At 36.6% G+C, this 13,495-nt stretch overlaps 1 protein-coding gene across 1 annotated transcript in view; it reads left to right on the forward strand.

Annotated features, from left to right (window-relative positions):
* Positions 1 to 13,495, forward strand: part of shank1 (SH3 and multiple ankyrin repeat domains 1) — a 115,728-nt gene that overhangs the window by 43,545 nt on the left and 58,688 nt on the right. The window contains exons 3-4 of the mRNA XM_082142175.1: positions 9,985 to 10,188; positions 13,278 to 13,349. Of these exons, the coding sequence (XP_081998301.1) occupies positions 9,985 to 10,188; positions 13,278 to 13,349 (276 nt within the window). The remainder of the gene's footprint in view (positions 1 to 9,984; positions 10,189 to 13,277; positions 13,350 to 13,495) is intronic.

Raw genomic sequence — 13,495 nt, forward strand, 5'->3', positions numbered from 1 at the left:
TAATGAGTTCAGGGAGAGACAGGAGGTGCACAAACACAACCGAGCAAATGTAGGGCCGCGGGAATGCCCACTCACCCTGTAATGCACTAAACGCTTTTGGACACAGATTTTACATCGGACATCAAAACAGTTTATCGTACAAAATGTCCTTGAAATCAAATATTGAAATGTATTAATATTACCACAAACTGCACAGCAGCTGCAAGCAAAATGATTAACATGACAAAATAGGAAAGCTGATAATTGTCTAAGTGTATGTGACTTTATTTAGTGGAACAGCTGTGTTGGCAGTGTGGGGCGCTGAACCCTGAGGGGCATCAGGGCAGTAACAGAGCAACCCTGCATCTCACACTCATTAACCACAGAGTCTGCCTGAAGGTCTATGAACTAGTGATCGCTGAGAGCTGGGAGCAACAGCAAAGAAGTAAAGATGGATTGGAGGGAGAAAGAGAGTGAGCGGGATGGAAAGAGGATAGGACAAGGCAGGATGGAAAAATATGACTAAACTGCAAAATAAATCTTTATCAGTATTTTGTCTATCATAACATCCAAACCATAACCAAACTTCCATAAAATAATACGACTTGTTTTTAGAGAATTCACTACTGTTCCAAAATTTGAGGTCACTCAGATTTATTTATGTTTTTTAAGGAGGACTCCTATACTGACTATAAGACTGCATTTATACTAAAATATAATTTATTCCTGTGATGGCAAAGCTGAATTTTCAGCATCATTTCTCCAGTCTTCAGTGTCACATGATCCTTCAGAAATCATTCTAATATGATGATTTGATGCTCAAGATAATAACATTTCTTATTATTATCAATGTTCAAAACAGTTGTGATGCTTAATATTTTTTGAAAATGGTGAATCATTTTTTTTGCCAGGATTCTTTGATGAATACAAACAGAAATCCTTTTGTAACAATATTAGTCTTTTTTGCCTTTTGATCAATTTAACGCATTCTTGCTAAAATTCTTGCCACTAGGGGTGGTAGTGGCGCAATGGATAAGACACATGCCTTTGGTGTGAGAGACCCGGGTTCGAATCCACTGTGAGACACCAATGTGTCCCTGAGCAAGACACTTAACCCCTAGTTGCTCCAGAGGCGTGCGACCTCTGACATATATAGCAATTGTAAGTCGCTTTGGATAGAAGCGTCAGCTAAATGAATAAATGTAAATGTAAAAATGTAAATGTAAATAAAAGTAGCTATAGGCCTATATTTCACTCTTTTTTTTTTCTTTTTTCTTTCTTTTTTTAATCTTACCACAAACTTTTGAATGTATATAGGATATAATGTATATCTTAAATACAATTGGTTTGTATTACTCCATTGGCTTTACTTTAAAGGGTTAGTTCACCCAAAACTTAAATTTCTGTCATTAATTACTTACATGTCGTTCCAAACCCGTAAGACCTTTGTTCATCTTCGAAACACAAATTAAGATATTTTTTATGAAATCCGAGAGCTTTCTGATCCCCACAACAATCAATCACTTTCAATTTAAAACATTTCAACTTTATTACTACGCTGTTTACATAGTAAACACATATACAGTATAAGAAATAGACACAGCATTGGATTCAATGGAGAAAAGTGAAGTCAATTAGAAGCACTCACTTCCTGATGGCTGAGCGTACTGCGCAGACTCAAACTGAGCTTGACGATGTAGATGTGACGTGAGCAACCCGTCTGTCTTCTAGTAGCTGTGCCAAGAGAAATCTGAATCATTCCCTTCCGAAACTTGCAGAGACGGAGAGTGTGAGTAGGAGGTGTCCATGAGCTAGGAGCAGGAGAAACTTTTGCTAAGTATTCTGATTACTTAGTCATTTTGCCTCCACGTCCCCCCGATTGCCCGTGAGCTTCTCCTCCTGTCCATACGGTAATTTCTCTACTGTGCGACAGAGAGTTGCGTAGTTATGACGCAATCATTAGCCTATTTTTACAAAACTGTTTCTACGGGGCCATAACGTAAGATACAAGGTAATGGAGCCTTTTATATATTTTCGTGTTTCTTTAGAAATAAATAATGGACAAATGGAGTCTTTAAAAGCCTCAGATGTAAAGTTATTCGCTGTCAAAGTGACACCAAAATGAATGGGAGTCAATGGAATGCTAACAGCAGGTGATGGTCTGCTAATCAATGGACTATTTTAACGATGTCTTTACTACCTTTCTGGGGCTTGAAAGTGGTCGTTGCATTGCAGTTTATGGAGAGGTCAGAAAGCTCTCGGATTTCATCAAAAATATCTTAATTTGTTTTCCGTCTTACGGGTTTTACGGGTTCTGAACAACACGAGGATGACTAATTTATGACAGAAATTTCATTTTGGGGTGAACTAACCCTTTAAGCATAAACCTCAGTTAATTTGGTTAGAATTATTTTTAAAATAAAATAAATAAATAAATATTTGCCAATAACAAAAATTCTCAGAATTATATATTATATTTTTATTCCAATGGAAGAGGAAAATGGTGAAAATAAAATTTGTGGAAATGTGAAGACTAGATGTGAGTGGTCATTAAGATGGCAATGAAGGAGAGATAGAGGAGGAGGAGGCAGTGAAGGTTATTTCCCTATAGGTCTCATTAAAGACTACTAATCCCCCCTGCTCTTGCCCTGCAGAAATGGGCCTGCACTGAAAAAAACTATTAGTACATTTACTTAATTTTTATTTGGCAAGGTTTTACGCGCATATTTTTTAAAGTAAATTTCACATATGGAATTAAGTAAACTACTTAACTAAGATAAATGAAAGTAACAAAGAAAATAAGTAATTTTAACTTGGCTAGTAAAAGGGTGAATAGTATCTATTTTGTTGAAGTTTCCTTTGCAATACGTTTCACTCAAATAATATAACATTGAAAGTATATGCTTTACTTAGAAACATCTAAGTAATAAATACAATAGATATTGTGTGAGACACCATGTGTATCAAAAGTTATGCATTATGTGAACACAGAGACCTCAATACTTGGTAGACAATACACAATGACGGTAACATTTGATGGATCGTTTTTGTGTTTAAATGTGTCCTTTTGAGTAGAAAATGAACTCCAAATGTCACAAAATGGCAAGTTACTAATCCTAACATCAAAAGCAATGATAAAACAGTGTAAATACAGCTGGAAAACAGTGAAAAACCAACCTCATTAATTATTCAAGGCCCAGTGCATGATGGGACCACCAGTATGAGAAAAGTTGAGTAATTTTACTTAATTTTATAACGTTGATATTTATGCTTTCATTTCTACATGCTTGAATTGAGTACTAATATAGAGTTTACTTTTTTTATTTATTCTTGCCTTAACTAACTTTTTCATGTACCGGTAGCCTAAATTACGTAGTTTTTTTCTGTAGTACTTACTTCACCACAAAATCATTTTTATCAGTATGAGGGAGCCGACGAAATGAGAGAGAGAGAGAGACACACACACAATCAAACAATGTACCAGTCAAACATGAGTAACCACTTATAATAGTGTCAAATCAACCAAATTTTGGAAACTTCCCCAGCTCAAAAAGTAAAAAAGGCAACACCGTACAATCTGATAGGTAGCATTATTTGATTGAACACCGGCACAGTAACTTCATATTGACGCGCGGCTAAACAAAGGCAGAGTACCGTAACTCAATTTGAGTGCTCCAAAACAAAGCCAAAGAGCGGTAACTGGTGTTACGGTGTTCTGCCTTGGTTTCTCATGGGCTTTTGGAAGTTACTGTTAAGACAACCAATTATTTTCTCGTAAAAACAACGTAATTGACTCAAGACACTTATCCACATGATAAAAGACGTCTTGAATGTGCCAAAAATATCAATAACTCATTTTCGACCAAAAACAAAGAATGGTCTTTTTCCTTTGCACGGTAGAACGGTGACGTTCAAAAAGGCACTTCTTGTGTTTTTTGTCTCAAGTTTGCATGCCTGTAGCTCAATAAATAATAAAGAAATCTTGATATCCTTTTAGATTCTGGTTCTTAACAAATGCTTCTTTTGGTATCTTCATTTTAAAGGCCCTCGATGGTTCACTCTCAGAGATATGGAGATCTTAATGTGGCTCTGTGAGTAAATTGGTCAATTGTAAACATTTTCAGTGGTCAAAAACCAAATGTGGGTCACTTTGCATACAGCTGATACTTTTTTCTTTTGAAGAGGAATATCTGAAAAACCAAAAACCTGAAATGTATCTCGTGTTTTTTATTTTATTTATCAACGCAGTTGCATAGAACATACTTTTTGAGTGCCGTAAAAATTGCACACCTGTTTTTCCAAAGTTTGCATGCCTGTACCTCTAAAAGTATTCAAGATATTTCTTAATACCCTTCTAGATTCTCATTCTTAATAAACTTTCCTTTTGAAATCTTCATTTTCAAGGCCCTTTATAGTTCAGTCCCATAGATATGGGGATCTAAAAGCAGCTCCATGTTCAAATTCTTGAGTTTTACCCATTTTCAGTTATCGAAAACCAAATGTGGTTCACTTTGTGCACAGCTAATACTTATTGCATTCAAAGAGTAATGTCTGAATAATTAATAACATTTAAACTAGAAATTTATCTTGTTTCCCTCTTTCAAATGAATTGCATAAAACATAATATCTGAGTACCAAAAATCCACTGAAAATGGTTGAGGCACATTAACTTGCTCTCAAAAGTGTATTTATAAGAACCTGTATTTGAATCAGTTTTAGGGATATTTGGAAGATGGGATTTTGTTTGTTTTAACAGCTTCTGAAGCTACCAAGCGTATAAAAAAATGTGCAGTATCGTAACTATGTTACATTGGCATCCCAATATCTCTGGGATTGTACCATATAGGGCCTTAAAAATTAAGATTCCAAAAGAAAGGTTTCTTAAGAAAAAGAATCTAAAATCACATTAAGATATCTTTAACACTTCTTCAAATAAAGACGTAAACTTTGGAAAATGTTTGGTTTTGGCACTTAGAGAGGTATGTTGTATTCAATATTTTTGATATAGGAAAAAACATTTCTAGTTTCAGTGTTATTTGTTCTTCAGACAATCTTCTTTAATCAGAATTAATCAGCTGTTTAAAAAGTTACCTACATTTGGTTCTTGACTATTAAAATGTGATAAAAATTCAACTATTTGAACATGGAGCCGCTTTGATATCCCCATATCTATGGGACTGAACTATATATAGGGCCTTAAACATGAAGATTCCAAAAGAAAAGTTCATGAAGAATGAGAATCCAGAAAGATATTAAGATATCTTGAATATTTTTTAGAGTTACAGGGGTGGGGATGAACGGATGAAGACTTTAGAAAAATAATATGGCACTCAAGACAGGAATGTTCTATGCAATTGAGCTGATAGAAAAGAAATGGGATACATTTATAGTTTTAACATTATTTGTTCTTCAGATATTCCTCTTTAAAGAAAAAGTATCAGCTGTATACAAAGTGACCCACATTTGGTTTTTGACCACTGAAAATGTTTACAATTGACCAATTTACTCACAGAGCCACATTAAGATCTCCATATCGCTGAGACTGAACCGTCGAGGGCCTTCACAATTGCTTTTTGCCATTTTTTTTAACTGTCCGTTGGTATATACTGAAACAAAGACTGTTAAAGTCAACATATTTTACTAATATACCTACCAATCTCTGTGTAAAAATAAAATAATGATGCTGCCATCTTTCTAAAGTCATTTTTACACCGCTCTAATTTGTCTCAATCTCAGGTGAAAATTGTCATTTTGCCCCCCCTCTACAAAATAATGGATTACTCAGAAAATATACATCTGAGACATTTAATATTTGGGCTTTCATCACTATTTATGTTTGTCTTTCTACAGAATTTTTTTTTTTTTTACAAAATTTGAGCCAGGGATCTCTGGTTGATTTGACGTGGAATGACCCAATAACATAATGTAACATTTACATACATTAGACCGTTTCAGATTACAGCAATGGTTTCCTTCTTTATCATTGGGGATACAATAGTTACTTTTTTTTTTGCGTATTTTCATGATAATATTGAAATTGTGGTCTCTCCATGATTAGCTCAGTTACTCATATCACAGTTGCAAAAAAAACAACAACCAAGTTTCCATATATCTTTACTGAATGTCATGTAATTATTCACTGATTTAGAGATGTCGTTCAGAGCTGCCCATTTTTTTCAACCTTTTTTGAGTTTTCAGAAGTTGATTCAACAAGTATATCAACAGAATTGACTTCAAGAGGCCCAGTCCTGACCTCAACTGAACTGAGATGTTTTGAAATGACTACAGGAGTGTGACTCACTCATGACATCCCAAGATTATTGCAGAGCTGGAACAGTTTTGTAAAGCAGAATAGTGCAGAATTCCACTTGACCTCCTGCGAGTCTGATCCGCAAATGCAGGAAATGTTTGGTGGAGGTTATTGCTGGCAAAGGATTCGACCGAAATTGTTATTATTAAATCCATTATTAATCCATTATTATTAAATCTATTCTTACTTTTTTTCACCCTGCACTGTGAATGTTTACATAGTGTGTTCCAGTGTTGTTTGTTTAAGCAAAAGTTATGTTTGTCTATTGTTGATATGATTACATTTTATGAAAATTTTAACCATACAGTACATCTACATGTATATATTTAAATAATTTTTCCTACAACTACACACTGGATTTCTGTAGTTCAGACTTACCCAGAGTAAGGTAAATATATATATATATATTATAGCAGCAAATGTTGGCACTTTTCTCTTCTGTATATTATACACATTCTGTAGCTTAGCCCCCTGAATCATTAATGTAGTTTGAATCAGGCTAATCTAATACATAATGTGGGACAACTAAACACAATTATGTGCATTTTTTTGTAAGGGTCACGTTACCAAATCAGGTCCTAACATGAGCATATTCTTGCCTGATTGTTATTTGATAAAGACTCATTTGTCGCTCTGACAGTCAAAATTGCTACAAATATAATTTTGTTCATGTATGTATATGTATATGTGACCCTGGACCTTAACTTTAACTGAATGTTGTACCTCTTGAAACCAAGTAAGCTTAATGAGATAGAATATAGAGGGAAAGAATAGGAATCAAAGTAATGGATTCAAAACAGAATAAAGAACAGAGAAAAACAAGTATGAAAAAGGCAAAAGAGGGAAAAGTGAGGGAGAGATGTAGCTCTTAAAAAGAATCTTTATCAACAAACCCTTTAAACCAGGAGATGCAAGCAAGGACATTGAGGTACATTTTGTTTAATTAAATAATCTGCTTAGAACCTTTATCTACTCTATAAATTGTTCCTCAACACAGGATGTCACGCTTATTGTCAGTGGAAAAAAAGAGGACAGTATTATGAGGAAGGCTGTGGTTTGGATCTGAAAATAATAGCTCTTAGATTAACACTAAATTACTATAATTAGATATCATTATAATAAATCATTTTCTGGGTTGATTATCATCATTCCAACAAAATTATTCACAAGGGTACAAATGAACTCACATCTGCATCTGTGTTGTGTGCCTTTAAAAAAAATAAAAAATAATTTGCATTGTGTGCATAGTGTTAAAAGGATAGTTTACTCAAAAATGAAAATTCTGTCATTATTTACTAACCCTAATTTTTTTTCACTCCTGTACGGCTTTTATTCTTCCATGGAAAACGCAAGGAGATGTTGTGAAGAATGTTCACACTGCTTTTTTCCATTCAGTGAAAGTGGATGGGAACTAGGGGGTGTCCAGTGCCAAAAATTAATTAATTAATTAAATAAATAAATACAGCACCATAAAAGTAGTCCAAAGATGTCTGAAGCCATATGATAGTTTTACACATGACATACTATGAAAAACAGGATGTGACAAAAGAAGTGTCCGAATTCACAGTACTCAAAAAAAAGAGTAGGCAAAAAATACCCGGATGACCTACTTCTTCCGGCGAGATTATGAAGTGTGCATTTGATGGACACTTTACTATCCCATGAGGCCATGGGAGAGGATTTGTGAATGGAAGTGAAGTAACTGACGCTGATAGGTCACATGATAATGACAACATGGCGAATGTAGTATGTCCAGATTACATTCTTACTACACACATGCATACTATATAGAACATACTTTTTTGCGGCCGTGAAGTAATTACTTATTGAAAATAATTTCCTACTCAAGAGAGTATGCGATTTTGGACGCAGCCATCATCTTTTGACTTACACAGAAAGAGAGTCTTATGGGTTTCAAAAAGCATGAGGGTGTAGAAATGATGACGACATTTTCATTTTTACGCAAACTATTCCTTTACGCATATCCTTGCATATGCAAGATGTTTCACTTGTATGGAATGACATTTGAGTGATCTTAACACGTCTTGATACTCCAAATTGTTTGTGAAGTCATCCACTACACCTATGACCTCTCTCGAGCAGAACCCCCCAACCAGTGCACATACACTCCGTCAGATCACACTGAAACACGCACACCATACCATAGCGCACCAAGGGACTGCTGAGATGTTTCTATGGCAACCTGCAGCTTGCTCCACTAATGAACTGGTTGCCATGGTGATGGGGATTGGCTGTGCGCAAAGTGAGAGACTGAATAACAGAGGGAGGAAGAAATTTCACACTTCTCTGTGCTACTGAATGTACACACACACACACACATTCAAGAGGAACATGGTAGAGAAAGCAGGAAACTGACTGTTTCAGACTTAAACCCTAAACACATGCATGGACCAATCACAGCAACTCCTCAAGGTCAGAGGATGGGATTTGATTCAAGCACCCCGCTGCAGGGCTGTTCCATTTTCACAGTTCCTGGAACAGTGCTGCTGTCCTAAAATCCAGCCAGAGCAGCTTGAAGCTAACATGTCCCTTAGCCGGGAGCTAGTGCTCAAGCTAGGAGGCTGCAAGGAGTTTTAGGAAATGTCATAGCAAGAACCGTGCGGAATTCCTGACATTCCTAATAATCAATTATTACGGCACCTGTGCAGGCTATTAATTATAGCTATTACTACAGGCTAATTAATCAATTCGCATTCCCATTTAGCACTAACAGTGTGACCAAAGACTCAAATGAGATGTTAACTGAAATGATATGTTAATGAACTGATGGCCAATTGCTGGTCAGGGGTCGGCTAATCCGACAAGCAGTGCTGTTTCACCTGAGTGAATCACAATGTCTCCCTCTAGTGCACACTGGACAGAACTGTCTTTTTTTTTTTCTCTCTTCAGGGTCAATAGGGATAAATAAAGTTCATTTTTTGTAGTTATTATTAATTAATGAAAAAAATAAGTATATTTATTAATATGTAATAAAATGTGAAATATATCAAAATAAAAATACAATACATTTGTTCAAATGTTTGGTGTCATTTTTTAAAAGAAATTAAAATTTGTATTGTTCAAGGATGCATTAAATTGATCAAAAGTGACAGTAAAGACATTAGTAAAGTTACAAAATATTTCAAATAAATGCTGTTCTTTTGAACTTTGTTCATCAAGGAATCCTGAAAAAAAAGAGGATTTTCTGTATTTTCATGGTTTCCACAAAAATATTAAGCAGCACAACTGTTTTCAAGATAGATAATAATTCAAATGTTTTTCTTAAACAGCAAATCATCAATATTAGAATGATTTCTGAAGGATAATGCGACACTGAAGTCTGAATGCTGAAAATTCAGCTTTGACATCACAGGAATAAATGTCATTTAAAAATATATTACAATAGAAAACCGTTAAATTGTAATAATATTTCACAATATTACTGTTTGCACTGTATTTTGTATCAAATAATCAGAGACATCTTTCAAAAAACAATAAAAAAAATCGAATCAACCCCAAATCTTTGAACAGTAGTGTCTATATATAAATTAAATATATAAAAACAAATATTTAAAATTTAAATGTAATATAATTATAATATATTATGTTAATATAAGATTTGTATATAATAAAATGCAAATAGCTGAATAATTTAGTTTATCTAACAGTCTTTTTTCCCCCATCTGTCTCTGTAGAAGTGTCTGAGATTCAACCCTGATGCAACCGTATGGAAGGCGAAGCAGCAGGTGTTGTGTAGTCTAACCGAATCCCTAAGAGATGTTTTAAACTATGGCCTTTTCCAACCTGCTACTGACGGGCACGATGCCAAGTTCCTGGAGGAAGAGAGGCCGCTCCGCGAGTACCCACAATCCTTTGAGAAAGGAGTACCCTACCTGGAGGTACCCTTCCTTTTATTCTCCTCTTCATTTGAGGCATTTTTTGTTTACTTTTGTTTGTTCCATAATTGAATGTTAATGTTGGTGCTAGGAAACTGCTGCTTCAAATTGTTTGTTGCCTAGGTGATGATAATTCTTTAAGCGGCTTCTCTGGTAACTATGAATCCTAATAACCCTGATATGGTTTACTGGAGATTTGTCTTGCACTGAAAAGATTAAAATGTTTTTTTATTATTTGTAGAACACAGGGTAATGTACTATATTATACAACAATAGTCAACTCAAAGTCTAATTAATTCACAAGAAGCCAAACCCTTTTCATTTGAAGTTGATGTTTTCTTTTCAATCTGATACCAAATGCTACTACCAGGGTCCATAAATACTGACACCTCTTCCATAAATCTATTTAAAAGCCATACTTTTTAAGAAACAATTAATTTAGGGTTTTCAACGTTTCTGCTTGTTCAGTTGCAATGCTTGATACTTCGATACCTTGAGGTTGATGCAAAATAAGTTATTTTAGTATTATTTAGTATTTTGATATTCTGTTCTGTTTCCTTCAGTTCCTATTTCCCTATTTAGTTTCGGTTTCCTTGGTGTCTGATCATGTCCCTGTTTGTTTCTGTGATTAATTATCATCAGCTGTAGATTATGTAGTTCCTGATTATCCCCTGCATATATACTCTCTGTTCAGTTTAGTCCTTTGTTAATACTGTTTATGTTTACTTCTGTGGTTGTGTTTCCAGTGTTCTCCTGAGTGTTTGTCTTTAACTCTTTCCCCGCCATTGACGGAAATTTCGGACTTTCCATGTTTTCACTGTTATATAGGGGGTGCTATTATGCATCTTCTGAAAGAGCTCTGAATCTGCAGACCAGAAGACATGTAAAGAAGAAGCAGAAAAAAGTGATAGCATATGTTAGCAGATGCATATGTAAAATAATGTGATCATCAACACATGATCAAACAGCATATAAATCAAAACTGCCTAACGTTACTGAATGGAATATCGACCCAGGGCAAGCTATAGGATTATGAAGCTTTTGGGGTGTTGATGGACTCGATCTACTCCATCTATGTTTGATAATCGTTCCCATATCTTCATCGCCAGAGACAGCTACCGAGTCCGTTCCTTGAGCCAGAGCCGGCTAACATCAGAGTCTCTGTGTGTCTACGCGCGCTACTCAGTCCTTCCCACAGTTCCCAGAGCCAGGAGCGGACCTCTGCCTTATAGATCTGTAGTCCTCTTCGGATCCAGTTCCCTCCTGAGTCCCCACCTTCAAATCGGTGCCTTCTCCTCCAGTCCAGTCCGGCTATCTGGATGCTCCGGACGTGTCCAGAAATATTCCTTCTCCTATGTTCCCACCCGTCTTCTTGGTCCCATCTTCTCCGCTGGTTACGTCCCCTGGATCCGTCGGCTCCACTGGTGTTGTCCTGCTCCTCGGCTCTGCCCCTACCCTTAACTCAGTGGGTTTCAATTGGAGCGCCGCGTATTTAAAACGCCATGAGCGTAACGAGGTGCTGAGCGTTTTTTTCACGCTGAAGCCCGCCATTTTTTACAGGTCGCCGAGAGTTGAAGAATGTTCAACTTTGAGTAAAACGCAGTGCTCATCACTGTCACTTTTTACCCAGCCGTCTAATCACAGTGGAGGAGAGGCGGGACTAATACCACACCGACCAACTGCCACATTCTGCTTGTACAACCTCAACAGATGACAACAACAAGCATAATAATGGAACAACATAATTTAAAAAAAGAAAAACAATTTTTTTTTACATTGTATCGATATTTTAATATAGAATCAACACAGAAACAAAATATGTGTGAAATGAGATACTAGAAACACTTTCGCAGATATTCCGTATCATAACAAGCAAAGTGTCTCAACTGAAAAAAATGCTGCGCTGCCAAAACTGCCCATAGCTTGGCGTTTTCAGCAGAGCACCTAGCGTTTTCAGCTGGCTAAAAACGCTTTGGTGGACACACGGCCTAAGACTCCTCCGGATTCCCTCGTCCCTCCAGCTCAGCCTCAGTCAGTTGTCGCTCTGCCTCTGCCACGGAATTCCGGGTCTCTGGCTGCGCCTCGACCCTCCACCCCTTTGGCTGCACCAGGCTTCTCCTTCCCTCTGGCTTTCCCGTCATCCTTACTCCCTCCATCGTCACCCTGCTGAGCCCCCATCTCTGCTTCGGTCTTGTGAGCCAGCAGCTCCACCTTGGGCTTCCGGGCTGTGGATGTCGCCCTGGTCCGTCGGTTTCTCCATGCACCCTGGCTCCACCTCCAGCCTTCAGTCTCCGGGTTCCGCCTGGGGATTCAGCCAAAGCTCCACTCTGGCTCCTCCTGCCGTCAGCTCCACCATGGTATTTCTCACTTCCTCCTGCTCCTCATCCCTGTCCACACCAGCTCCACACCCTCCTCCAAAGCCCACTCCCTCCCTCCACACTCTAACTATCAGTTACAGCATGAGGACGCACCTTCCAGGAGGGGGCATAGTACTGTCACGACTATGGACTGTTTCCCTACTCTGTTTAGTTTTTGGTTTCCTTGGTTTCTGATTATGCCCCTGTTTGTTTCTGTTATAAACTGTCCTCAGCGGTATCTTATTCAGTCCTTAATTATCCCCTGCATAATACTCTCTGTTCAGTTTATGATTTTTGTCATTAAAGATTGTTCTAGTTCTAGTCTTTACAGTATTTATTATTTTTTAAATTAGCTTTTAATTTTATATTTTCAGTTTTAATTTTAGTTTAGTCATTTTAGTACTTCAACATATTTGTTTAAATTAGTGGCCAAGGCAACATTTATAAATGTCCAATTTTTTTAAAAGGTTTTCATGTAATATTTTTATTTTATTTCAGTCTCCTAAAACGTTTTTTTATTTTTTATATAGTTATCTGATAAATACAACCATACTATGAAAGGAAGTGTCCATAAAGGAATTGTGCCATTTTCTGAATAATTTGTTTAAGAAAAACAGAAAACTGCTTTTAAACCCTCCTTATTACTATAAACATGTAACTGATGAAAGGCCTTGATGTTTTTTGGGCAGCTCTCGGTTATCTTTCTTTCTCTAATTTTTATTTACTTTCACACAGTTCCGCTACAAAACCAGGGTGTACAAACAGACAAATCTTGATGAGAAACAGCTGGCCAAACTACACACTAAGGTAGGCTTCGCCACAGAAATCTTATTCTTGGTTGCAAACAGAAATATAAAGTGAACATTCAAGGGGTGCTACCTGCGTGTTAGTGTGTGTGTTAAATATAACAAGTAGCTTATCCTCAGGGCCCTGGCGAGAACGGCTGTGAGCCA

Source organism: Leuciscus leuciscus (genome assembly GCF_965113295.1).
Source record: "Leuciscus leuciscus genome assembly, chromosome: 1".
NCBI lineage: Eukaryota > Metazoa > Chordata > Actinopteri > Cypriniformes > Leuciscidae > Leuciscus > Leuciscus leuciscus.